The following is a 26,654-nucleotide window of genomic DNA, read 5'->3' as shown; positions in this document are numbered from 1 at the left end:
TGATACTTAAAAAAGACTAGAGTTTATCAGTCTGTCAGCAAGAATGATTAACCTCAGTAATGATATCCTAGGTGGGATACTGCCTGGTCTGACTTGGACCTTTTGGTGTCCCAGAGTCTCTGTTTGAAAATCTTCTTCTCCCTCCCTGATATCCCCTCCTCCCATGGCACATTCCATAGAAATATAGTGTCTTTTCCTGCAGTTTCCCTCTTCCTAGTCTTAAATGAATTTGTCTTTTAAATGAATTCTTTACATAATCCAGGCTTACAGCAGACAAGTACTAAAAAGCTGAGGAGGCCTGGGTTTTTCTTCAGGACAGAAGCATTTGCCACCACCAAATGTCCAGCCTAAACAAATCAATTAATCAATATTTATCAAGAATGTACTCTCTGCCCAGCACCAAACCTTTTTGTTCCACCTGGCACATAGGAGGCAATTAAGAAATTCAAGTTCATAGGATCATAGATTTAGAGTAGGGCCACTGAGTCCAACTTTCTCATTTTACAGATCAGAAAACCGAGGCACAGAGATGGTCAATTATTTGCCAGGAAATTAGTATCTGAGGCAAGATTCAAACTCAGGTCTTTCTATTGTTTATGATTTTATCCACTATGCCAACTAGATAGAGCCAGAATAATAGCTAGCTAGCATTTGTATACTGCTTTAAGTTTTGCAAAGCAGCTGATGTGTTATTTCATTTGATCTTCACCAAAGTGAAGTGGGTGCTATTATTATTATGTAAATTATTATTATTTTACATAGGAGAAATTGAGGCAGACAGAATTCCAGTGGCTTGCCCAGATCATACAGCTAGGAAGTGTCTGATACAGGATTTGAACCCGTCTTCTTGATTTCAAGCCCTGCTCTCTAACCACTCCAACCCCTTAAATGCTAGATTGGTGCAGATGCCAAGCAGTAAAAGCTGAATAGTTATGTCGGCCAAACAGAAGCACGGCTTCCTCTTTTAAAGAGGGATTCAGTACATGGGAAAAGATTTGTTTCTGTGTGTGATGCCCCTTCTAAAGCTCCTCTCTTAAGCCCTTTGTGTTTAGCCTAATGAAATGGTCTTTGATCAAGCTCAAGAAAGAGCTTTATCCCAACCAACCTTTTAAACATCAAATTCATGAATTATGAAACAGTCTGAGCTGTCCTGTGAACACTGCTAGAGAATATTGGGTGTGACCCCTAGGCAGACCTACCATAGTCTTGCCTTAACATCAGAGACTCACTGTAATTAGGCAGCACCAAGAACCATTGGAACTAGAAGTAGTCTTGGCCCTGGGCAGCATCCTATCTCGGTTGCTTAGAGAGAAGGGTTTATGGACAATGGAAGGGAATCAAAAGCTAAGGCAAATTAAAACACATTTAGAAAATAATACATTTCAGAAACATGAACAAATATATGTCCAAATCTGTTCTGTATACCTCAGGATTACAGATCTAGAGGTAAAGGAGACCTCAGAAACCATCTAGTCTAATCCTCTCATGTTACAAGATATGAGGCCAAGAAAGTGACTTGACCACGGCCATACTATTAGTAAATATCTGAGTCAAGATTTGAACCCACATCCTCAGACTCCAGATCCATCTCTGTTTCTACTGTACCACGTGGCCTGTCAAACAACTAACCGTTTAGACATGGTAAGGAGCATGGGCAGTCATGAGGCCAGCCAAGTAGATGACCACAAAACTCACTTTATATATTGGCTCTCTTGTTTCCATCTGGGCCACGTGCTTCATTTTATTCTTTGACAGAGTATCTTCTAATTCTTAATCTGAAGAGCGGGTTGCATATAGAAAGAATTGTGAACCTTTTTGTTTTTTCAGGTTGGTTCCTGGATGTACTCTAAAGCAATGATATCAGACTCAAATGGCCACTAAACCATTTGACTTGGAAAACCACATATTAACATTATCTAAATCCTGTTGTACTTTTTATTTACTTTGTTAACTATTTCCCAATGAACATTTTCATCTTTCTCTGGCTGTACTGAGGAGTGTTGGACTGCGAGGGAGGCTGGGTGTTTGACATCTCTCAGGTATTCTCGCTGGCGCGATGCATTTTTATTTGGGAATGCATGCATTAGGAAAACATGCTGTTTTCCACTATCCAGAGGACATTATGAATGGAAGATTTGGGATGATTCAGAAGGGTGAGGATCAGGCGTGTGATGAGGCAGGTTACAACTTATTAGGGTGGAGGGAAAAAACTTTTGAAAATGATTCATGAGAACAGTGTATTGGTCAGTGTTCAGGCAGGAGGAAGACAACAGTCCTGCCAGAGGTAGGATGTCACAGGGCCCAGGCCAACTAAAGACCTGCATCTGCTTTCTGTCACTTTCAGCAAACACCCATGAAGATAAATCTCTTTAAAGAATCCTTACAGGCAGTTTCAAACAAAGCAACCTCCTCTTAAGCAGTGGAATGAGTACTAACCATCTTTGGAGTCAGAGGACCTGGTCCAAATCTCTTCTCTGATATTTACTACCTGTCTGTCTCTGGGCAAGCTATTGAATATCCCTGGGCCTCAGTTTCCTCATTTGTAAAATGAGTAGATTGGACTTCATGACATCTTAGGTCCTTTCTACCTCCAGATCTATGATCTTTATGACTAGTAGCTTGAAGTCTTGGAGCAAATCATTGTTTAGATTTTTTTAAAGAAAAAAAAGGACTGTTTTCTTTGAGGTTCTATCTATTCCTTCTCTCTCCCCTCTCCAAATCTTGGGCTATTGTGTATTGGAATGGGTAGTTATTGATTGGAATAAATGGTTTAGGAGGTTATAAGTGTCTGAGGGTCAGAAGGCCTGACTACCTCCATAAAGGTCAGGAAAGAACAGATGAATTAGTCTCCTGGCAAAAAGAAAATTTCAGGTTCTTTCTCACCATGTAAAAAAGTACAAGAAGGTGCTCCTGACATACCTTGTACAGAAAATTCCATAAAGTCTACGCATCACAGAATACATTTTTCTTTCTTTCTTTCTTTCTTTCTTTCTTTCTTTCTTTCTTTCTTTCTTTCTTTCTTTCTTTCTTTCTTTCTTTCTTTCTTTTTCTTTTCTTTCTTCTTCTTCTTTCTTTCTTTCTTTTTCTTTCTTTCTTTCTTTCTTTCTTTCTTTCTTTCTTTCTTTCTTTCTTTCCTCCCTCCTTCCCTTCTTCCTTCCTTCCTTCCTTCCTTCCTTCCTTCCTTCCTTCCTTCCTTCCTTCCTTCCTTCCTTCCTTCCTTCCTTCCTTCCTTCCTTCCTCCTTCCCTCCCTTCCTTCCTTCTTAATGGGGTTAAGTGACCTGCCCAGGGTCACACAGCTAGTAAGTGCCTGAGGCTGGATTTGAACTCACATCCTCCTGACTCTTGTTCAATCCACTTTGCCACCTATCTGCCCCTAGGCATCAATTTTTTTTTTTTAGGCAATTGGGGTTAAGTGACTTGCTGAGGGTCACACAGCTAGTAAGTGTCAAGTGTTTGGTCTGAGGCCGGATTTGAACTCAGGTCCTCCTGACTTCATGACTGGTACGCTATCCACCTAGCTGCCCCTGGGTATCAATTTCTAATGGAATTTGTGGCTGGACCATACACAATGACAGATATATGCTTCCTGAGTCTGAGTGCCCAAAGATAGGCTCTCGTGTAACCCAAACTATTGCTCATTTTTTTGTTGCTTTTCATGACAATTCATTCACATCATGAAAGCTAGTTCCTGAAGTTGTTCACATAATTTGGGGAAATTATATTTTTTCTCATATGTACTGGGGTGCCTCAAAAAGTCTGGTATCTGCTTGTGTTTTTATCTGTGATCAAAAACATTCCCAAACTAAAAACCAACCCAATTTCAACTCTTCTCTATGGATCCCAGAAGATGGGGCAATAATATTTACATTCCAATATTTACGGTAGATATTTTTAGTGGGCAAAATGTCTGTCAAGACAAGGCAGACCAACAAATAATTATAATGCTATGTTGATGTAGGTGTTTTATCTCCATTGTCTTATAATGTGGCAGAGTGGGCAGAGTGCTGGACTTGAGGAAAATTGCCACAAATCCTCAGGTTGAAATCCTACCTTTGACATTTACTAGCTATGTGACACCCCACCCACCCAGGCAAATTGCTTAATCCTTTGAGCCTCAGTTTCTTTACTTGTAAATGGGGATAATAACATCTACTTCATATGTTTATTGTGAAAGTCAAATGAGATAATAAAGGTAAAGTGCCAGATAAATGTCAGATATTATTATTATTGACTTACCTACATTGTTTACATTTGTGGATAGACTATTCTGGGAGCTTGGCAGAAAAATACCAGTTGAATTGCAGTAAGGGCTATAGCATATAATGGTATTACTAACACTTATTATCCACAGAGTCTCTTTCCCATGAGTTTGAATTCTGAGTTTCTAACTAAACCTTTCCATAGGAGTTCCTCCAGACTATCTCCCCGAGAAATACTCTCATTACACACAGAATAACAGGGAAGTTGGCATTTCTTGGGCCTTCCCACATTTCAGTGACATAAGGTCATTGCTGAAGGCAGGACTCAATCACAAACCTTTGATCCACAAATTCACAGCTATTTCAACCAACTATTTAAACCTTGGCAGGCTAAGAGAACATGGGTGTCTGTCTACATTGACTTCCAGAGGAGCCGTGACTTCCATTTGGCTCTTCCCAGTTGATAATGGCATTGTGCTAGCAAAGACCATCTTCTCTGTTTCCCATACACTGAAAATGTTAAGAGCTGAACAGAAGCTTAAACAATACCTAGTCCAACCCCCTCATCGTATAGATGGGAAAACAAGTCCAGAGATGTAATAAAAATAATAATAAAAATAGTAATATAGTACGTACTGTGTGCCAGATACTCTCCTACATATTATAAGTATAATATTACAAATATTATCTCATTTAATCCTCATAACAACCCTTTGAGGTAGGTGTTATTATTATCCCCATTTTACAGTTGACAAAAGTGAGGCAAACAGAAGTTAAGTGACTTGCCCAGGGCCATACATGTAGCAAATGTCAGTGGCAGGATTTAAACTTAGGTTTTTCTTTCTTTTTCTTTTCTTTTTTTTAGGCAATTGGGGTTAAGTGACTTGCCTAGGGTCACACAGCTAGTAAATGTCAAGTGTTTTGGTCTGAGGTTGGATTTGAACTCAGGTACTCCTGACTTCAGGGCTATTACTCTATCCACTGCGCCACCTAGCTGCCCCTAAACTTAGGTTTTTCTAACTCCAGGCCTAGTGCTCTATCCACTGCCACTTCAGCCTTGCAAGAAATAATTGAATAGAGACAGGATTAAGATCCAGTCACTTGGCTCCCATTCCAGTGTTCTACTTCCTATATGCCTGGCTATATACATATACACATATATAAATATATATATATATATAAATATATATATATATATATATATATATATATATAGATGTAGATATATCTACATCTATATCTATATAGATATAGATAGATATAATAAATGAATTCTATTATGACACTGTTAACTAGTATTAAGAATTTTGGTATGCAACATGGTCAAATCACATTCCCTCCCCATCTTGCCCCCAACATATACTTCACATAATCTAACTTGGTTAACTTAGAAAATGTGTATCAGTCCTGTTCCCCATCACTAGCATTATAAAGGGGTTTCATTATAGTTTGACCCAGCTAGGTCTGTATTTCCGCCTTGCTTTGACCTTGGTCACTTTTACTAATACCATCTTGAATAAAGGATCAGAGATAATAGGTTCAGAGCTGGAAGGGATTTTAAAGGCCATGAAATTCAACCCCTTTATTTTTCACTTGAGAAACCAAGGGCTCAGGAGGGTAAGTGAATTGTCCAAGATCTCACGGTTAAGGTTGTAAGCATCTGAGGGAGAATTTGAGCTCAGGTCCTTCTAGCAATGGTCATCACGTATTACCTTCCCTCCTTATCCCAAAACTTTGAAGAATAATGGCATGAAGCAGTGTGGTACAGAGAAGACTGCAATGGCGTTAGTCAAAGGTCCTGGATTCAAAATCCTAATTCTTAACTTTCCTATCTGTGTGACTTTGGTCAAGTAACCATTAGATTATAAGCTCCTTGAGGGCAGAGACTGTCTTTTGTCTCTTTTTATATCCTCAGTACTTAATACAGTGCCTGGAACAAGGTATGTGCTTAATTAATGTTTATTGATTAACTGACAACCTGTTTGGCCTCAGTTTGCTCCATTATAAATGAAGAGGGCAGCCTGAATGGCCCCTGAGGTTCATTCCAGCTCTCTATGTATGACTTCTCCTGGTTTCAGAAGATTCCCACCTTATGATGCTCCAAACAGAACTCAAAGCAATAGTTCTTGCTCCTAGGATCATATATTTATAGCTGAAAGGGACCTACTTCCATCTGTTGGGGTCAGTTCTCTGCTGGAAACAGCAGACATGAAGAATGAAGCACTGGCCAGTCCTTAGAATTACAGAATGAACCCTTGAGCTCATCAAATCCAATACCGCACCCCCCTCCCCCAAATGAATCTAATTTCTACTGTCAGTGGCAATTGGTCAAGGGGTGGGGAAAGGGGGAAGTAGGGACAGGGAAAGTCAAAGGTAGCTAAACAGTTTACTGAATCAGTATACCTCCATATAAATCCATATTTACAAAGCTCTTTCTACTACTCCACCCATTATCAATAACGCAATTTAACCTGTATGTAATGCCTTCCTCTCAACTGTGTGAGGCAGGTGGTACAGGTATTCTTATTCCTATTTTGTAGAGGAGGAGAACTGAGGCTTAGTGTTCACTGTTTGGATTGGGGGCCTAAGACTGTCAGTTCCCAAGTCCAGTTCTCTTTCTGCTATACTGAACACCTCTAGGTTGAAGATGTTGTCATTTGTCTGAAAAAATAGTGAAAAAGCAATAGATGTAGAGTTGGAAGGGGCTTTAGTGGCCATCTACTCCAACTTCTCATTTTACACAACCATGCAGTCATGCAGCTAACAAATAGTTGAGGTAAGATTTGAACTCAAGTCTTCCTCATTTTACATCAGCACTTTGCCATCTCTGCCATATTGGCTTTGGAGTTAAAGGACCTGGTTTCATATCCTGCCTCTGACACCAATTAGTTGTGTAACCTTGAGTAAGTCATTTAATCTCTGTTGGACTCAGTTTCCTCTTCTGTAAAATGAAGGGGTAGGACCAGGTAAACTCTGATCTTCCTACTCCCTTTACAATCCTATGAGAATTCTCATTGCCTTACCCTGCCTGAAAAGGCTAGATTGGGATAGGAATGTGTGTATATATTTGACTTCTATTAATTGATTTCTTTCACACAGAGTAAAGCACCAGCTAGTATTTCTTTTCAAGGGTGCTCTAGTCAATTGCCTATGGAAACTTACAGGGCAGAAAATTCTTGAACTTTTAGTGAAGCTTTAGTTCCGAATCCAAATCACACCAAATTTTTTTTCTCCTTTTTTGCTCCCAATTTCACTCAACTGATAGCACTTATTTCCAAGTACTTGAAAATTCCAGGAATTTCTTGGCATCCAGGAAAAGGCTACTGAATTCTAAATGGCAAAGCCAGGTACTACACCACTAACCATGGTAAAGCAGAAAGTTCTGAAGATGGTGAGAGTTTTCTAGGGAGACTCTAGAGAGAGAAAATGATGGCTTTTGTTTGGGGATGGATGGGAACACTTGTATTCCCCTTCTCACTTCTGAGCCCCCTGACTGCTCTGGAGTAGTTTAGCATCCTGCTTTTATTTCCATTTTTTTCCAATTCTTTTTGTCTTCTTTCATGCATTTCTTTTTCCTCTTTCCTCTTATTTATTATAAAATGGGCTCCTAGGCCACTTTCTACTGTCTTTCATTCATTATTATCCCCAAATGTGAGAGGATTGTTGTTGCTTTTTTTTTGTGGGTTTTGTTGGATTGAGGATTACAGTTAGGTCTTTTGTGTGTAAATTACTCCAGCAGCACTTACAGCTATGAGACTGGAACTGGAGAGAGGGAAAGAGGCTCCTTTAAGAACTGTGCCCTTAGAAAGGCAGCCTGGCATAGTATATAGAGAGCTGGCCTTGGAGTCAGGAAGATCTGGGCAAATCACTTAACCTCTCAGTGTCCTAGAGAATCCTAAGACCAAGTTTCAGGGAAGATGCCTATATATCTGATTGACAGGATGTCCCTCGTTAGGAGCTCCCTATACTGATGAAATCACAGTTCTGGTAAAAAGAAAACAAAAACCAACCCAACAAAAAATCAACCCAAACCAATGCCCTTTGTAGCTCTTTATTTCCTAGGGGTTTTTTTCTACTATGAATCCTGCCTGCTCTTTCTATGTCTCCTGTTTGGGGGGAAAAAAAGCAGCTGGGCTTCTTTTATTTCCATGGTAACCAGCTATTCCTGCTGTCTATAGCATCTCATATGGAGGGAAAAGGGGAAGGGGAGGAGTCAGTCTAATCACTAAATATCTAGCCAAGTTAAGATGAAAAAATTTGTTATAAACATTTCCAAGAAAATGATGCCACATTATATAGGAGGGGTGAACCAGATTCTCCTCCTTCATTTATTCATCCTCATGGAGTACAGTGTCTAAGAACTTAAACTATACTAGAGAATTGTGGGATGGTTTACACATCATTAATATAACCAGTTATCTAGCTATGGCCTGGCTTCTAGATTATGCTGTGGTTCTGGGAAGTCCATGGAATGGGAAGCCTGCATTACACTGCTTGGCAGTGAAACTTATATTTGATAAATATATTTAAAGGAATTAAAAAATTGTGACCAAAATGTATACATGAATTTCCCTAATAGATGGCAGAATATGTACATTTTGTGTGGGTGTAGCAGCATATATTTAATATACATTTTTGCATATGAAAATACAGGCAGATTTTTAATGGAAAACTCAAGGAAAATATATCACAAAATTAAAATAGAAACAAAAACAATGACAACAAAAATAACAAAATAACTTTCCAAAAAAAACCAGCACCATGTTGGATTTTTAATGTCCATGTTCCAGAATCCCCAGGGACTGGCTGGGAGAGATGAGCTTGTCTTTTTGAGAGAGCTGCTTTGCTGTGGGATAGTTAGAAGGGGTGAAACCCAGCTTTTCTTTTCCTGTAGAGAAAAAACAAATCCATCCAAGTGAACTGCAGTCCACAGGCAGAGGGAAAGTCATACTGAGTGGAATTTAACCAAGGATGCAGGCAGTTTTGGGGCAATGGATTACTAAATCCTTTAGAATTTCATTCATGGATTGACTTTTATTGATAGTGTTTATTAAATACTTACTCTGTATAGAACTTTGAGGGATACAGACAAATCCAAGAAGATACTATCCCTTCCTTTAAATCATTTAAAGTCTTGCAGATGAGGTCAGCTTGATAGGAAGGTAAAGTAAATGGTGGCTTACCCATCTATGAGGTGTGATTTAGATAGTGGCGTCAAACTCAAATAGAAACAGATGCCTAGGACTGTATATTGACTTAGGAGACAACAAATGAATGCTATCTATGGGTGTGTGTGTGTGTGTGTGTGTGTGTGTGTGTGTGTGTGTGTGTGTATTTTTGTTGTTGTTAAACATTTGCCCATGACATTTTAATCTGGTATAGGCAGCTAGGGGCAGTGGGCTATGGGTTAAACACTTCTAATTTAGGGAAGGCCAGGAATGCTAGGACTGGCCTGTTATTGATGTTGGAAATTAGGCCATTATTGAGTTATTCATTGTGACAGGCAAGAATATCACACAACCACTGAGCTCAAAGAGATATTAGAGATAATTTATAGGATCAAATGAGATAACGCATGTAGTGCTTTGTAAACTTTAAAGTGCCGTCCAAATGCTATTATTATTATTGTTACTATCCCTACTATTAGCATCTTTTCCAAACTTTTGCCCTCCCCTTTTCCCCTTCAATTCCCCACCTCCATTTTATACACAAAGATTCTGAGGCTTGAAGAGAGGCCCAAGTTAAAGCATAGCTCAATATCAGAATGAAAACTAGAACTCAGGTTTCCAGATTCCATTACCTTCCTACTATACCACATACTGAAATATAAGGATTTATAGATATATATGACTTGAAATCTCTGAAAAAGCAACCCTGTAGTGCTATTATTCTTACAGCCAGTAATAAATTGAGTCACCAACTTTAGTACAGATTAATTTGATCAAATCACTTCCCTGGGAGGATAAAGAAACACTTCCCTGAGACAAGAATTAAAATTATAACACAGCTCTATTTCAAAGTGACTTCTTTAGAGTTAGATGTTTTGCCGTTTAAATCTTGTCTCCTGGGTAATAACTTCATATGGTGAAAACCTGATATAACATGGATTATTTATGTAACAAACATGGAGTTTTGATCTCCACCAGTGAGGAAAGGCTTTGGGACTTGGTTTATATCTTTACTCCTTGTCCCATTCTTCAAAGTCAGAAATAAAAAAAAGGTTCTACTATCTCACCAAACTGAACTGTGAATGTGAATTTCACTATTGACAAGAACAGTAGGAAAACAGAGACACTCCTCTGGGGTCGAAGCTACTTAGCTAGCTCCTTCCTTCAATGCCTTTTCTTTCTGCCCCGACTCTTTCTCATCCTTCATCCCCTCTTTCTTTTATTGCTCCCACTCTCCTGTGTGACCATTAGCAATTCACAATCTCTGAGACTCATTTTTTTCCTCTCTATAAAATGGGGATATTTTTTGCCCATCCTACCCATCACTGCATTGCTTTTAAAGAAAACATTTTATAATCTGCCAAGCACTATAAAAACCTGAACTAGTCCTTTTTCTTGTCCTCACATTTAAATTTTTTTTGAAATAACCCTACAATGGAGGACTTTCATGTTAAATGATGATATCCTTTCACTGAAAAAAGTTTTATAGGGAAAACTTATGACAGATTATGGTTCTGTTGCAATCACTCTCCTCCAAAAGAATTGAGGAAAAAAGCAATCAGAGCCCAAGAACTTCAAGGTATCTTCTTAGTTTTTCCTTCTGATACAAATATTGAACTTATCACAAAGGGGAAGCTAGTTCCAGATTCTTCTCCCAGTTGCTTCCTTTGATACCAGTTTGCCTTTCTTGTCAATTTCCATCTCTTTCTTTTCCAGCTTTCTAATGTGAGGGGTACCCCTAATTCCTTCTTGTAGGATCCTCTCCAATGATCTGAAGTTTTCCCTTGTCCTATTGCTCTGACATTACTACAATAGGGTGCAACACAAATCTACCCTAGCCAAGGAAAGCCTCTCTTTTTCAGACTGCTATTTCCCTGTCCTTTCTCTTCTGTTATTTCCTTATTTTCAATTCTTTTGAGATTTATATAGTCTCTTCTCTAGCTCTGATACTCTTTAAACTGTTCCCCTTGATTTCTCATGAGTAACTCTCATATCTAAACTGACCTCCTCTAGGTATGATTTTTTTCCCATTCCAGTCTTTCCCTCTGGCATCTCCTGGCTTTTGTCATCAACTCATATTGTTGCAAGTCAATGTTCTTGGAGTAAGGATCCTGAAACTTATACTGAAGTTGTGACTGCTGGATTTTCCACTGGGTCACACATACAGCAACTTAGTTAAAAACAGCTTTGAGTCATAGTTATCCTCAACTAAATGTCACTGTCTGGTTGGCTTACCTTGAGCAATCATGTCCAGTCCAAGTAGAGAGACAATGGCATCGATTTGGTCTTATGCATTTCCCACCATTTAAGCAAGGAGACTGGCAAACAGCTACATTTAAAAACATACATGTGTATTTAATGCATAAGTATTTTTTCACAATTCACTTTTTTATTTATTTAGTATTTTATTTTTCCCCAATTACATGTAAAAGTGTTTTAACATTCATTTTAAAATTTTGAGTTCCAAATTCTCTCCTTCCCTCCCTGTCTCCTCCCTGCCTCCCATTGAGAGGGCAAGCAATTTGATATAGGTCATACGTGTGTAGTCATGCAAAACACATTTTCATATTAGTCATGTTGTAAAAGAAAACATCGACAAAAAAACCCAAGAAAAATAAAGTAAAAAATATGCTTTAATTTGCATTTAGACTCCATTAGTTCTTTCTCTGGGATGGATATAATTTTTCATCACATGTCCTTCAAAGTTGTCTTGGATTGTTGTATGCTGAGAACAGCTAAGACATTCATCCTTGACCTTACAATATTGCTGTTACTCTGTACAATGTTCTCCTGGTTCTACGCATTTCACTTTGCATCAGTTTATATAAGTCCAGGTTTTTCTGAGAGCATTCTGCTCATCATTTCTTATAGCACAATAGTATCACATCAGAATCATACACCACAACTTGTTCAGCCGTCTCCCAATTAACGGGCATCCCCCAATGTCCAATTCTTTGCCACCAGAAAAACGTCTTATAAATATTTTGTACATCTAGGTCCTTTTCCTTTTTATCTCTTTTGTGATACAGATCTAGTAGTAGTATTGCTGGGTGAAAGGGCAATGCATAAGTATTTTGAAGACTTTATCATTCAGTTGAACAGTCCCCTACAAACACACCCCAAATCCTCTAATTACCACATCTAATGGCTTTTTGAAGCATTTGATATTGTTGATCACCTTCTCTCTTCTGGATACTCTTTCTGCTCAGTGTTTTTATGCCACTGTTTTCTTCTCTTCCTGTTCTTATTCACTGTTCTCATTTTTCCTCTACCTGTCTGATCATTTCTTAGTCTTTGCTGAAGCTTCTAAGTACATTAACCATAGGTATCCCTCCAAGGCTCTCTTTTCCTTCCTTTCTATACTAGGGGTTCTTAACCTTATGTGTATGTGTGTGTGTATGTGTGAGGGGAGGGTGTGTGTGTGTGTGTGACAGAGAGAGAGAGAGACAGAGATAGAGAGAGAAAGAGATGGACCCCTTTGACTGTCTGCTGAGGCCTGTGGATTCCTTCTTACACTAATGTTTTTAGATGCACAAAATAAAACACCTAGGATTACAGGTGAAACAAATTCTACTCAAATACAGCTATCAAAATATGAAAAGTAAAGCCCATGGATGTCATGTTAAGAACCCCTGCTCTGTACTTTCACATGATGATACCAGCTGTCAGAGGTTCAATATTCATCCCTACTGAGATGATTACCAGATCTATATATATCTAGCCCAGTCCTGGTCTTTCTCCTGAGCTGCAGTCCCACATCAACAATTGTCTTTTGGGTATTTTTCAGCTGGATGTTTGGTAGACATCTAAGATTCAAGTATCCAAAACAGAACTCATCATCTTTCCCATCAAGCCCTCTTCTCTTGCCATCTTCCTTATTACTGTCCAGGGATCTAAGTCACTCATGTCCACAATTTCTGTGTCATTCTTGATTCTTTACTTTTACTCACACCACATATCCAGTGTGTTGCCAAATCTTGTAACTTCTACTTTACAATACCTCTTGTATATGTGCCCTTCTCTCTACTCACATAGCCACCACTTGTATCACTTTTTGTCTGGACTATTGTAACAGCTTCTTAGTAGAGTTCCTTGATTCAAGTCTTTCTTCACTTTAATCTATTCTATGGTCAGCTGCCAAAATGATTTTCCTAAAGTGAAGGTCTGACCATGTCATTTACCTACTCAGTAAACTCTAGGCCACTTTGCCAAGTTTGTTCTTTACAATAATTCTATGAGATAGGCAGCAAAGTTACAATTAACCCATTTTACAGATAAGAAAACTGATTCATTAAGAGATGAATTGACTTTTCCATGATATACTATGACAGAAAACTGATTCCCTAAGAGATGAATTGACTTTTCCATGACATACTATGACAGAAAACAGATTCCCTAAGAGATAAATTGACTTTTCCATGATATACCATCTTGGCAGATCCAAGACTTGAACTGTATTTTTTTCTTATGACTTTAAGTTTAGTGCTTGCAGACTAAAAATAGGATGGAAAAACAAGAATTTCCAAATTTGAGAAAAACTTGCCCATGGCAAGATATGGGTAGGAGTTTATTCCTCAAATGATGACAAAGCTCAGAGTAATGATAGCAGATAAGCAGAACTTGTCTGCAACTTATTAAAAAGGAAATTATCCAGCAGAGCAGGTTTTGAGACAGCAAATGAAAGAATGAATAAATGGATAACATGGGGCTAACTTTGCTGAAATGTTAAAAATATGGCATGACTACAGCTATATGTATATATGTATGTATCTCCAAATGGGGGGGGGGAAGAACGTGATTAAAAGATACTTAACAAAAACTTGAGGGCAGGAAAGCTGCACATATTCTATTCACTGACTGTGCTTCTAAGTTAGGTGTTATCAGGGACCTAATGTTAGCCCGGGGGTAGAGGATTACTGAGGCATCATCCCTTACACCTCCACTCTCATCTGTCTGCCCTGCCTCTCTATGAATCCTTCAAACATGGCATTTTAGAAAGGAAGTAACATGCCATGTTTGTAACCAGGGGAACCTAGATTGGTAAAAACTCCTTACTGAAACCACTTCTCAGCTCCTGCCTGCCATCTTGACTGTTTCAAACAGGCCTCACTGGTTGAGAACATGCTCCTCGTCTAAGTAAGACATCTGCCTCAGTTAGGATCACAAACCGAAAGGGACTTTAGAGGTCCTTCCGTTCAACTCCATTTTACAGATAAGGAAACTGAGGTCCAGAAAAACTGCTTTGCTCAAGGTCACACGAGTAGTAGCAAGCAGCAGAGCTGGGATGCAAGCCTGGGTCCTCTCATTCCAAATCCAGGGTCCTTTCTGCTAAACTTTGCTTCTTCTATGTGCCAGGCAGCTGCAGGCTAGTATGAAGACTGTCACCATGAAGAACCAGAGCTTTGAAAGATAGCCTTTTCTTTGTTTAAAAAAAAATCACTGAAACCTGTCTGCTTATTTTTCACAATAAGGCTGGAGAAGTGGCCATCCTGTCTTTCTGATGTCACCCATTGCATATGATGCTCACAGAACACAGGACTGCAGTGTAGGTAGTTTAAGAGGAGAGAGGCAGAGACTGAATGTGAAAAAACCCAACCAATCATTAATCAGAGCTTCAGTTCAAATAGAAAATACAACCTGAAAAAAGGCTGAGGAAGACAGATATTAAAAGATCTCTAGAGAGAGGCCTTTTGTCCCTTTGCGGAGAGAGATACAGATGCAGTTCTAAATGAGAGCCAATTTGCTGAGAGAATGAAGGGCTTTCTGCCAAGTCTACTTTTGCTCTCATTTCACAATACAGGGCATGGAGTGTATAGCTGTGTCTCTAAAAAGCCACACTCATTGTGGATATCACACACTAAATTGTAGAACTTGTCCAAATCATGGAACAAAAATTAAGATTTTTATAGCTCCCTTACAAGGTCTTTTGAAAATTTAAACCCCAAGAAATACTAACATTGAGTTCTTACTGCATTCTTTGTACTTTGCTAGATGCTGTGGGAGATAAAAAAGAAGTCCATGACTTGTTTCTTGCCCTTAAAGAGATTACAGTTTAGTTGGGAATTAATCAAGAAGCATTTACTGAGCACTTACCAAGTGCCAGGAACTGTGGATACAAAGCCAAAGAGTGAAACAATCCCCACCCTCAAGGATTTTACATTCTAAATGAGATGACCAAACCAATTCTTTATTTTGTGAGATTCATATTTTCGGGGGGGGGGGAGGGAGGGTGCAGTGCCAAGTGACACTGACCACAATCCCTCCCAGGTTTTCTCATCCTGTGTGGTCTTTTGTTAGCTAGCTAGCACTTATATAGTATTCTGAGGTTCGCAAAATGCTTTAAATAGATCTTCAAAACAACTCTGTGAGGTAGGTGGTATTATCATCCCTGTTTTATAGATGTGAAAACTGAGGCAGAAAGAAGTTAAGTAACTTGCCCCAGGTTACACAGCTAGTAAATGTCTGAGATGGAATTCAAACTCAGTTCTTCCTGATGCCTACTCCCATACTTTATTCACTATGGTATCCAGCTGCCTCATCCACACTTTCTCCTAAATCTTTTATAGAAGATTTGCCCATGGACTGGAAGCCTTCCTCAGTCTTTTAGTATCACTATGGTACCAATGTAGCACCTCCAGTTGTCTATCTGCTGTCCCTCATTCATCAATACATGATCTGCTGGTATGCTTGGCAATGTTGTTAGCACTGCTTCTTATCTGCAGATCCTATTTAGTATGCCACAGTCAGCTTATATTTAGTTATTGGTAATTTTAATTCTTCTGTGATCTAGGTGCACCATAATGCTTAGTCATCTACCACCACTGGGAAAATATTGGTGTTAAAGAAGTGGGCTTTCGCAATATTGACAAATTTGGGGTTGTTAAAAGGCTTGTTTTCAAATATTCAATACAGAGTGTTCCAAAAGTCTTGTTAAGTCTTTTTTTTTTCAGTTGTGTCTGACTCTTTGTGACCTCATTTGGGGTTTCTTGGCAAAGATACTGGAGTAGTTTGCCATTTCCTTCTCCAGCTCATTTTATAGATGAGAAACTGAGGCAAACAGGGTTATGTGACTTGCTCAGGATCACACAGCTACTCAGCTTCTGAGGTCAGTTTTGAACTCATGAAGGTAAGTCTTCCTGACTCCAGGTCCTGCACTCTCTACTGCACCACCACTAGCTTAAAACTGCACTATGACTTTGGAGCACTTTCTATTATCCAATCATATTATTTTATGTGAAACAATTAGAGAACAATCAATTGCTAAACTATGCAGTACTGGCTAAAAGTGCAATAGGAGTTGGGACAAGGGAGAGATGAATTTGGGCTGTAGCAATTGGAAAGGACTTCAAAAAGGAAGAGACAATTTGGATTCTGAAGAATGGGAAGGATTTGGGCAGTTAGAGGAAAGAAAGTCTAGGAGGGGGGACAATATGAACATAGACACAGAAATAGGAATGAATCTGGCAGGTAGAGAACAGTGAAGACACTGGTTGGCCTAACTGGAGTGAAAAGTACATTTTGTGGGAGAGTAGTAAGTTAACATGGAGGACCAGACTGTGGAAAACCAAGCAGAGGAGCTTGGCTTTGACACAGAAGGCAGTAGAGATCAATTAGAGGGTCTTCAATGAGCTGATGAAAATAGCATTTTAGGAAAGTAAGTCTGGTGGCACCAGGAAGAATGGTTAGGAGGCTGCTTCATTAAATCATGCATGAAGTGACAAGGATCTGCTCTATAGTAGTGGTATTTCAAATAGAGAGGGAAGGCTAAATCCAAAAGACATTTATACAGGAAATCTGGACAGAAGCTTGAGGAGATATAAAGATCCTCATATCAGGGATGGAGGAAAGGCAAAAGTCAAAGGTCACTTCAAGGTTATTCACTTAGAAGAATTTGTGGTAACAAATGCAAAAACTAGGGCCTTTTTCAAAGGGAGTTGGTTTTGAGTGAAAGATGATAAGTTCAGTTTCAGATACATAAGACGTGTGGATAAATAAGTATGTCTATCTAAATCTAAATATTGTACAAATTGCTGAGAAATTCAGTCACCTATTTTTTGGGGTCTTACCAACCTAATAAATAAAAATATTGCAAAATTTCATTTGCTTAGCATTTGGTAAACCAAAAATTTGGAAAATCCTTTTCCTTCCTTCCTTCCTTCCTTCCTTCCTTCCTTCCTTCCTTCCTTCTTTCTTTCTTTCTTTCTTTCTTTCTTTCTTTCTCTTTCTTTCATTTTTTTTTTCATAAAGAGGGCTTTTTGTCCTTTAGCATACACACAGAGACTTTTAAAATCAATGAATCTACTGCAGTTGGCTGCTTTCCTATTTCCTTCTTCTACCTAGGTTTGGAAGATGACATCTCTTTGTTGGATTTATCTTCAGTGGGAAATTAGAAATTATTGCCTTTTTAAATGATTTGTTACAATTGTTTTTATACTAATTAAAACAAATCATTTTTGTTCTTCTAAGTGATGTTTTTACATACATTCAGTGAAACAGAATTGCATCTATTTACATGGTTTAGGACTTAGGGCAAGGGACCTGCAGCCTCGAGGCCACAAATGGCGCTCTAGGTCCTCAAATGTGGCCCTTTGACTGAAGATCATTTAAAATCAGATATTCTTCCTTTTTGGAAATTCCTTTAATTCTCTGGGTCAGTTCCAAGAGTGGATCAAAATAAGGGATCATAGATGAATAGAAAGAGCTGGAATTATTCACTTCTAGTTGGTCATAATCCACTAGACACTAAACTTCATAAAGGTAGAAAGGATGTCTTTTTGATGTCCATATCTCACCTAGCATTTTACATAGCAGCATAGCACTCTGTAACAAGGAAGTATGTAATAAAGTCTCTTGAATGGGTCTGAATTCTGGCCAATAGCTAGTACATTTCAATTACGTCTACATATACAAGTCTAAGTATTGTTAATCTATGTATGTTCAACATCCAAAAGGAGGAACTAAGGAATTCAAAATACAGCAGATTTAATTCTTTACAACTTTTGTAAACTGCCAAAGGATGCCTACCTGTATGACAGCGGGAGCCCGTCCACCCAGCCGAACATTCACACTGATATGGTGCCACACAGCGACCACCATTCAGACAGGGAAGAATACATATTGCTGAAAAGGTAGAAAAAGACAAGATTAACACACACACACACACACACACCACACACACACACACACACACAAAGATGAACAAATGATTATTATTTCTAAGGGGAGAAAATCAGATTACACTCTAATAGAAAATCACAGTAGTGCATTGTCCTTAAAAGGTACCATGTAAGGAAACCCTATCATCAAAACCAATCTGGAACCAAGACACAGGGTATAACTTACTTCATTGTTGAATGGAGTCTCCTGCTCTATTTCTTGAGTATTGTCATAATAATAACTTATACTTCATTAGGACTTTAGAAAGAATTTTCTTTCCCATAACCATGAGGAACATTAACATTAAACATTATTATCTCCATTTCACAGATTTAGATATGAAAAAGTATTCAAAGGCCATCTAGTCAATCAGTTAACAAATAAGTACCTAATATGTGTACTAGGTACTGCAGTTAGTTACTTATTTTTTCAGATAAGGAAACAGAGGTCCAAAAGGTCAAGTTACTTGCTCAGGGTCATATAGTAGTAAGTGGCTGGATTTGAACTCCATTCCTTGGACTTAAAGCTAGCACTCTTTTGGGTTCATAGGGGCAAAGTAACATGAAATCTGTCCTTTGGGATCCTTTGGGGGGGGGGAAGTCTGTGGACCATAGATTAAGAACTCCTGGCCTAGAGGGTTGGGTTTAAAGGAAGAAATGGTAGAACATGGTAGGTGGGGCAAGAGTAGACGGACAGGTGGATTTCTCTGCCCACCATGTTCCTGTTTCTCTTTTGTCTTTCATTCAGCATCTGTACCATGAATGAATGGCTGATGCCTGTTCATGTGTGTGTGTGTGTGTGTGTGTGTGTGTGTGTGCTGACTTCACAGCCACAGGGTAGGGATGAAAACTGATACATTCCTATCATCCTTCCACAAAGTAGAAGTTTTATGAGTAACATTAATATAGTACCCTAGTAAGCCAATGAAGGGTGTAAGGATTCAGGGATCACACACACAGCAACTATATTCTGGTAATTAGAATAAAAATTGAATGCATAGTTTCCAAATGTGGGGATGTCAATGGAATAATCAAATGGATCCTTATCCCTTCTGCACACTCATATGTTCATTTATGAGGAAACAATTTCTAAGCACAGGAGGTCTGCCTTGAACCTACTGGAGAATTTGGCCCATACAAGCTAACAACATTGTTTTTCATTTGTGTCTAACTCTTCATGACTCCATTTGGGGTTTTCTTGGCAGAGATACTGGAATGGTTTGCCATTTCCTTCTCCACCTCATTTTACAGATGAGAAAATAGGGTTAAGTGACTTACCCAGGGTCACACAGCTAGTAAGTTCTGAGGCCATTAACAACTATAGGAAGACACATATTTACAATACATAGTGACAGCAAGTGACAAACACTAGTGGATGTAGATTTCACTTGTAACCAGGACACTGGGTATAAAGTACAATGAACTTTGGTTCTAGAGTCAGTAAACCTGAGCTCCAGTCCTAAAAGCACAGCAACCTTACAGGTCTTATAACATGTCTAGAACATACATTAAAAACCCTGCAAATCATATTTTGAAAAAAGTTCTTGTAGTTGTCTGCACGTATTGACTGACTACCAAATTATCTCCTGTAACAGCTAACTCTGTTTTAGCTTATAGGAGGCCAGGGTTAGCCCAAACTGTATTCATGGGCAAGTAGGCAAAAAAAAATCCTTCTTTGTAGGACCTGTTAGAAAATCTCCACAGAAGAATCAACTCATCTCTAACAATTATCGTCAGCTTCATTTACGTTGTTAGACTTGAGTCATCAGCAGTGCTAGACCTAATCTAGTCCAATCCAAAAAGCATCTCATGTGTGTAAGGGCTTATTCCAGGAACTAGAGATGCAAAGACAAAACAAAAAATAGTCCTTGAATTTGAGGAGCTTACATGCTATTGAGGGGGACTGAGGGGTGGAAATGAGATGTAATATATAAACAGATAAGTGTATATGTCTATATGTTATACATACACACATTTATATATATCCATACATATATCCATATATATATATATGCATAAAAGTAATAAAAGCTACTATAAAATAAGACATTTATCTCTGGAAAATTTCAAACCACCTGGTAAGTGCTGGGCATACAAAGAAAGGCAAATGACAGCCCCCACTTCAAGGAGTTCACAGTCTGATAGAGGTGACAACATGTCTGTTTGTATTTGTATCTGCAGCACTTAGCAGAGTACCTGGCACATAGTAAGTGCTTAATAAATGTTTTATCATCACCATTTAAAACAATAACAATGGAACTTTTATGTTTTCAGTATCTGTGTTCCTAAGTGTTTAATAAATGTTTTTATCATCACCATTTAAAACAATAACAATGGAACTTTTATGTTTTCAGTATCTGTGTTCCTAAGTGTTTAATAAATGTTTTTATCATCACCATTTAAAACAATAACAATGGAACCTTTATGTTTTCAGTATCTGTGTTCCTATGATTCCTCCCTTCTCCCTTCTCATGCCCCCCTGCTCAGTTGTATGCAGCTATCTGTGTCTTTAAATGAGCCTGGCTGCTTCCTGAGAGGCTAAGCCAGGCATGTACTAATGCTTTTTCTTCTTCTGGCCAGACAGACCAGCTTATAAAACCCTGGGATCTCAGAATGTGTATTGTATTTTAATAAACCTCAGGGAGTTCTGCTGTGATGTGAAGATGTTTTCTTAATCTCTAGGTATAAATGTTTATGAAAGTGGTGAAAACATTTCTTAGAAATTGCTAGATCTTCCCTTAACACTGCAGTCCCTCTGTATGTTCTCAGAAACAGAACATAGTAAGCCAGCTGTCTTTTCCTTTTGATGTGTTTAGGACTACATCTTAAATCAAGTTGGCAGATCACAGTGACCCTGAGTAGAAAATTGGTTTTCTAGGATACAAGGGCTTTGTTAAACACAGCTAAGAAAATGAGCCTTGACATTTTCACTAGTCAGGCTGTTTAAAGGTCTTGAAAACCCACGTCTATATAGGGCTGATGCAGTTACTATAGCTAGAAGTTCAGAAGCACCTATAGATAAACAAAAAACAAGATGGAGAGATGTTTTCAAGGTGATGCAAGTTAGGCAGATTCAAAACTGGTTAAAGGACCAGTCACAAGAGAAGTCATAAATCAATAAATGGCCCAGACATGGTTTATTCTTTTGTATTTTTGAATGAGATTTACAAATAAGAATCTTCCCCATATTTGCCTACCTATACATCTTTGATTGTAGAGATAAAGCCTGGCAAAATGGAGAGAATGTTGGACTTGGATGTCAGAAGACCTGGGTTCAGTGCCACCTCTGACATTTACTAGCTGTGTGATCACACTCAAGTCACTTAACTGTTCTGAGCCTCAGCCAAGTCATTGAGATGAAAAATTTTAGATTGGTTGGGATGGGTGTCAATAGACAGCTTGGGTTAACCATGGCCTGACAGAAAGATTTTAATAAGTAATTTTTTTGTTTCAGCACATGTTAATAAAAAGAGTAAGAAAAGATGAATTAAGGATTTAAGCTAATGAAGGCATATATAACATGTGTGTCAGTGCTCTGGCAAGTTGGTTTATCAAATAAAATATTTTCATTATGTTAAGTTCTTTTTTGACTTAGTTTAAAATTTCTACAAGAGACTAATTATTATTATTATTGTTGTTGTTTTTAAAGCAAGGGGCACCTCAAAAACATGGTATTATGAGAGAGACTCATATTCTTCCTCTAGACACATACACACACATATCCTCTCTAAACACTGTTAATAAAAGACACTTACGTTCTTCACAGAGGCGTCCCATCCAGCCTTCCAGGCAGGTACATGCATTGGGCCTTTGGCAAACTCCTCCATTTTGACACGGGAATCTACAGACAGCTGTAAAGGAAATGAGAATGAATATAAATCAATAGCACTCATCAGAATCACCATGGCTGGTTTCCCATTCATAATATGTCCTTGATTCTTGAGTTTCAAGAGAGATAAGCTGTGTTAATAAAGCTCCAAACAGAACTTGACCATGTAGGGACCTCTTATTGCCTATTACTATAGTATGGTACTGCTTCTCTCCATCTATCCCTTGATTTATGAAATCTCAGACCTAGTCAATTTCTAGTGTACAGAACTGGATGCTTTGAGAATACACACACACACACACACACACACACACACACACACACACACACAAAATAATCAAAATTCCTGATATCAGAGAAGCAGAAAACCAAGTCTCAGAGGGACCTTGGAGGGTCATTTAATTTCACCACTTTGTCTTTAAGGGAGGACTCTCAAACATATTACACTCTAGGAAAGACTATTTCATGGTCTCCCATTCTGGCTGTCCAGTTTTGCTTGGATAAGGTGCTGGCCTCAACATCAGAAAGACCTAGGTTTTAAGACCTGTCTCTTCCACATGACTTTAGACAAGTCATGTGACCTTTCAGTGCTGCAAGTAACTCTTTATGAATATAAGCTACCGGATAGGTGTTGAACGTTAGTACAGCAAATTTATCTCTGGATTTCTGCATACCAATAATATCACAAGTTGAACTCAAACAACCCTGGCAATCCTCCCCCTTCCCTCCCCACCACTCTTCTTCAACAAATAAACAACACCTGAATCTTTCATGTCAAAGTACAGTATATCTCTCATTTGCTCTGTTTATAGCAGAGGTGGCAAATACCTAATTGCCAATACCTATATAGCAATTTAGATATAATTAAAGATGTGTAGGCCACCAAAGACTTTTATTTAACCTAAACCATCATTTATCCTTTACGTTTCTGTTCCTGTTAGGGTTTTTTTTTTTTTCTGGGGGAGGGTTGGGGGAAGAGAACAGGAGAATATAGAATCAACATTTAGCATGCACAAGTTGGCCTGTATAAGGCTTTCTCTACAATACTAACAAGTACTATTGTTTGTAAAGTAGCCTTTTCCCTCTCTTGCTTTTAGCTACAATTGATCATAAATGTTTACTCTATACTCAAACCTTTAAAGAAAAGACATGTGACTGCAAAGTTGGAGGCAGTATGGTAGAAAGGGAGGCCCCCTCATGACTGAGGAGTAAGGAGGATCCAGATTCTAGTCCTTGTTCTTTCATTAACTAAATTCTGCATAAATTACCTCAACGTCCATACCTTAAAAAAAAATGTTAGACGACATTATCCCTAAAGCATTTCTTGCATCTCTACTGTTTTACATTTTTATTAACTAGTTGTAATGATCATGAAAATACCAGCAGATAAATAAAGGCAGGAGGAGGGAAGAGGTACATCAATCAATGAACAAACATTCACTAAGCACCTCCTGTGTACCAAGCACTGTGCTAGGTCCTGGAGATACAAAGAAATAGTCCCTGCCCTTAAGGGACCCCCCCATTCTTTTGGGGAACACAACCAGTATGGTATAAGTATATGTTAGATACATACAAAGCAGTCACAAACTATTTTAGCTTGGGAAGGCACTCAGAAAGTGGTACAAGCTAAGTCTCTGGAAGGAAGCTAGGGAAACCGAGAAGCAACACTGAAGAGGAAGAGTTTCCAGACTGAGCAAAGAAACCAAGATGGAAGACGCGAAGGTTGGAGTGTTGTGCCGGAGGAGCAGCACTGAGTAGGTCAATGTGGCTGCACTGTAGAGTGTGTGTTGTTTAGTTGTTTCAGCTGTGTCTGATTCTTGGTGATCCCTTTTGGGGTTTTCTTGGCAAAGATACTGGAGTGGTTTGCCATTTCTTTCTCCAGCTCATTTTGTAGATGAGGAAACTGAGGCAAACAGGGTTAAGTGACTTGCCCGGGGACTTCCAGGCCTGGCACTCTATTCACTGTGCCACCTAGCTGCCCATAAAGTACATAAATAGGAGTAATGTGTTAAGAAAACTGGAGAGTTAGGAAGGGATCAGGTTATAAAGAGCCTTAAATGCCAAAGGGAGGAATTTATAATTGATCCTTGGGGAAAACCGGTGCTGTTGGAACTACTGTTTGATGCCTTTGCAATGCTCTTTGAATGGCCACCCCCACCTCCATTGTGCCCCACTCTTCACATTCATGCTTTCAGCCCTGAGCTACCTGCCTGAGCCTTCCTTCCTTCAGGAGTGCCTGGTGTTTTGAATAGAACTCTTTGCTGTCTCCTCTGACCCCTCCCTGAACTCAAAACACATCTCTCTTTAGACCAGAAATGTCAAACACACAGCCCCTGGGCCTCTACAGTACAAGGGAACCAGATTAAAATGTAACTGGGAATTATTTAACAAAATAAATAAAAAGACCATAAAACATAGAAAATATCAATATGTGGTTTTCAAAGTCAATAGAAGCCCACTGGGAACCTGATGTATGGGTTAGTGGGCCCTGTTTCTATCCAAGTTTCTATCCAAGTTTGCCTTGGATAGCTGTTACCTGGAAAAGGTCTCATCAGAAGGTGTTAATGATAAGGTCAGAAAGGCAGATGTGCTATGTGGGAAATACATTGGACCTAGATTCAGAAAACTCACTGACAGTAGATATGTGGACAATGGACAAATGACTTATTGTCACTAAGCTTTAGTTTACTTATTTGTAAGACTGTGAAAATACTTTGCCCAATTTATCTTACAAAGTTCTTATTCTTGAAGGCAGAGCCAAGATGGCAGAGTGAAAGCAGTGACTTGCTTGAGCTCTCCCCCAAACCCCTCCAAATACCTATAAAAAATGGCTCTAAACAAATTCTAAAGCAGCAGAACCCACAAAAAGACAGAGTGAAACAAATTTACAGCCCAACAATCTGGATGATTGATCAGAAAGGTATATCGCGCCAGGTGGATAGAGGTGCGCAGTGCGGCATCGGGGTGCAGGCCGCAGCAAACCTGGAGCAGGCCTCAGAGAACTGATGAGGGTAGCTGTGGTGGTTTCCAGACTTCTCAACCCAGGAACGCCAAAAACAACTTAGAAGGTCAAAGGGAAAAGTCTGTTTCTGGGGTGCTGAGAGAGGAACACAGGGTCTCAGCTCCATTCCCAGAGCAGCGCTGGGGGGCAGCTGCCTCCTGAGCTTCAGGCCCACAGACTGAGGGGGAATCCACTGGCTGATCAGAGGGGGATTTCAGAGATCTCTGCCAGCACTGAGGCAGGAATCTCTTGCTTTGCCCGTGCTTGGATCTGGGTCACAGTTCTGAGGGGTGGTCCTGGGGGGAGGAGGAGCGCTGGCCTGGTGAAGCTTGTAGTGGCTATGGAGAGGAAACCTTCCTCACAGTTCCAGGACAGAAAGGAGTGCTTGTGGTCACTAACAGACCAGAGCACAGGCCAGGAAAGGAGTAAACACCTCGCCCCTTATCATACCACCTTGCAAGAACTTGCAAGAACTGAAAATTTACAGGTCACTACAAGTATCTCTGAAAACAGCTGTATAAACCCCCGAAGCTTGGGACAGTACATTCTCCACATTGGAAGCAGACTCTTACCTTAACAAAGAGTTTAAAACTCAAGTAATTGGCTGGGATCTTGAGCAAGCAGCTCAAAAAGAGTCAGACTATATTATCTTACTTTGGTGACAAAGAAGATCAAAGCATACAACCAGAAGAAGACAACAAAGTCAAAGCTCCTACATCCAAAGCCTCCAAGAAAAATATGAATCAGTCCCAGCCCTTGGAAGAGCTCAAAAGGGATTTTGAGAAGCAAGTAAGAGAAGTAGAGGAAAAAATGGGAAGAGAAATGAGAATGATGCAAGAAAATCATGAAAAACAAGTCAACAGCTTGCTAAAGGAAACCCAAAAAAATATGAAGAAAATAACACCTTAAAAAATAGCCTAACCCAAATGGCAAAAGAGGTCCAAAAAGCCAATGAGGAGAAGAATGCCCTAAAAAGAAAAATTGGCCAAATGGAAAAGGAAGTCCAAAAGATTACTGAAGAAAATACTTCCTTAAAAATTAGAATAGAGCAATTGGAAGATAGTGACTTTATGAGAAATCAAGACACTGTAAAACAAATCCAAAAGAATGAAAAATTAGAAAACAATGTGAAATATCTCATTGGAAAAACAACTGACCTGGAAAATAGATCCAGGAGAGAGAATTTAAAAATTATTGGACTATCTGAAAGCCATGATCAAAAAAAGAGCCTAGACATCATCTTTCAAGAAATTATCAAGGAAAACTGCCCTGATATTTAGAACCAGAGGGCAAAATAGAAA

General features: G+C 39.0%; 1 protein-coding gene and 1 long non-coding RNA gene across 6 annotated transcripts in view; one reads left to right on the top strand and one right to left on the bottom strand.

Moving 5' to 3' along the window:
- Positions 1-26,654, top strand: part of LOC144456835 (uncharacterized) — a 301,200-nt gene that overhangs the window by 149,895 nt on the left and 124,651 nt on the right. The window lies entirely within an intron of this gene.
- Positions 8,487-26,654, bottom strand: part of SVEP1 (sushi, von Willebrand factor type A, EGF and pentraxin domain containing 1) — a 317,149-nt gene continuing 298,981 nt past the window's right edge. The window contains 4 exon segments of the mRNA XM_021001765.2: positions 8,487-9,088; positions 11,604-11,697; positions 18,393-18,488; positions 22,279-22,374. Of these exon segments, the coding sequence (XP_020857424.1) occupies positions 9,058-9,088; positions 11,604-11,697; positions 18,393-18,488; positions 22,279-22,374 (317 nt within the window). The 3' untranslated portion in view covers positions 8,487-9,057.

The sequence above is a fragment of the Phascolarctos cinereus genome, unplaced genomic scaffold (genome assembly GCF_003287225.1).
Source record: "Phascolarctos cinereus isolate Bilbo 61053 unplaced genomic scaffold, phaCin_HiC Scaffold_4;HRSCAF=312, whole genome shotgun sequence".
In the NCBI taxonomy this organism is placed as follows: domain Eukaryota; kingdom Metazoa; phylum Chordata; class Mammalia; order Diprotodontia; family Phascolarctidae; genus Phascolarctos; species Phascolarctos cinereus.
This window is presented reverse-complemented; position numbering and strand designations above follow the sequence as displayed.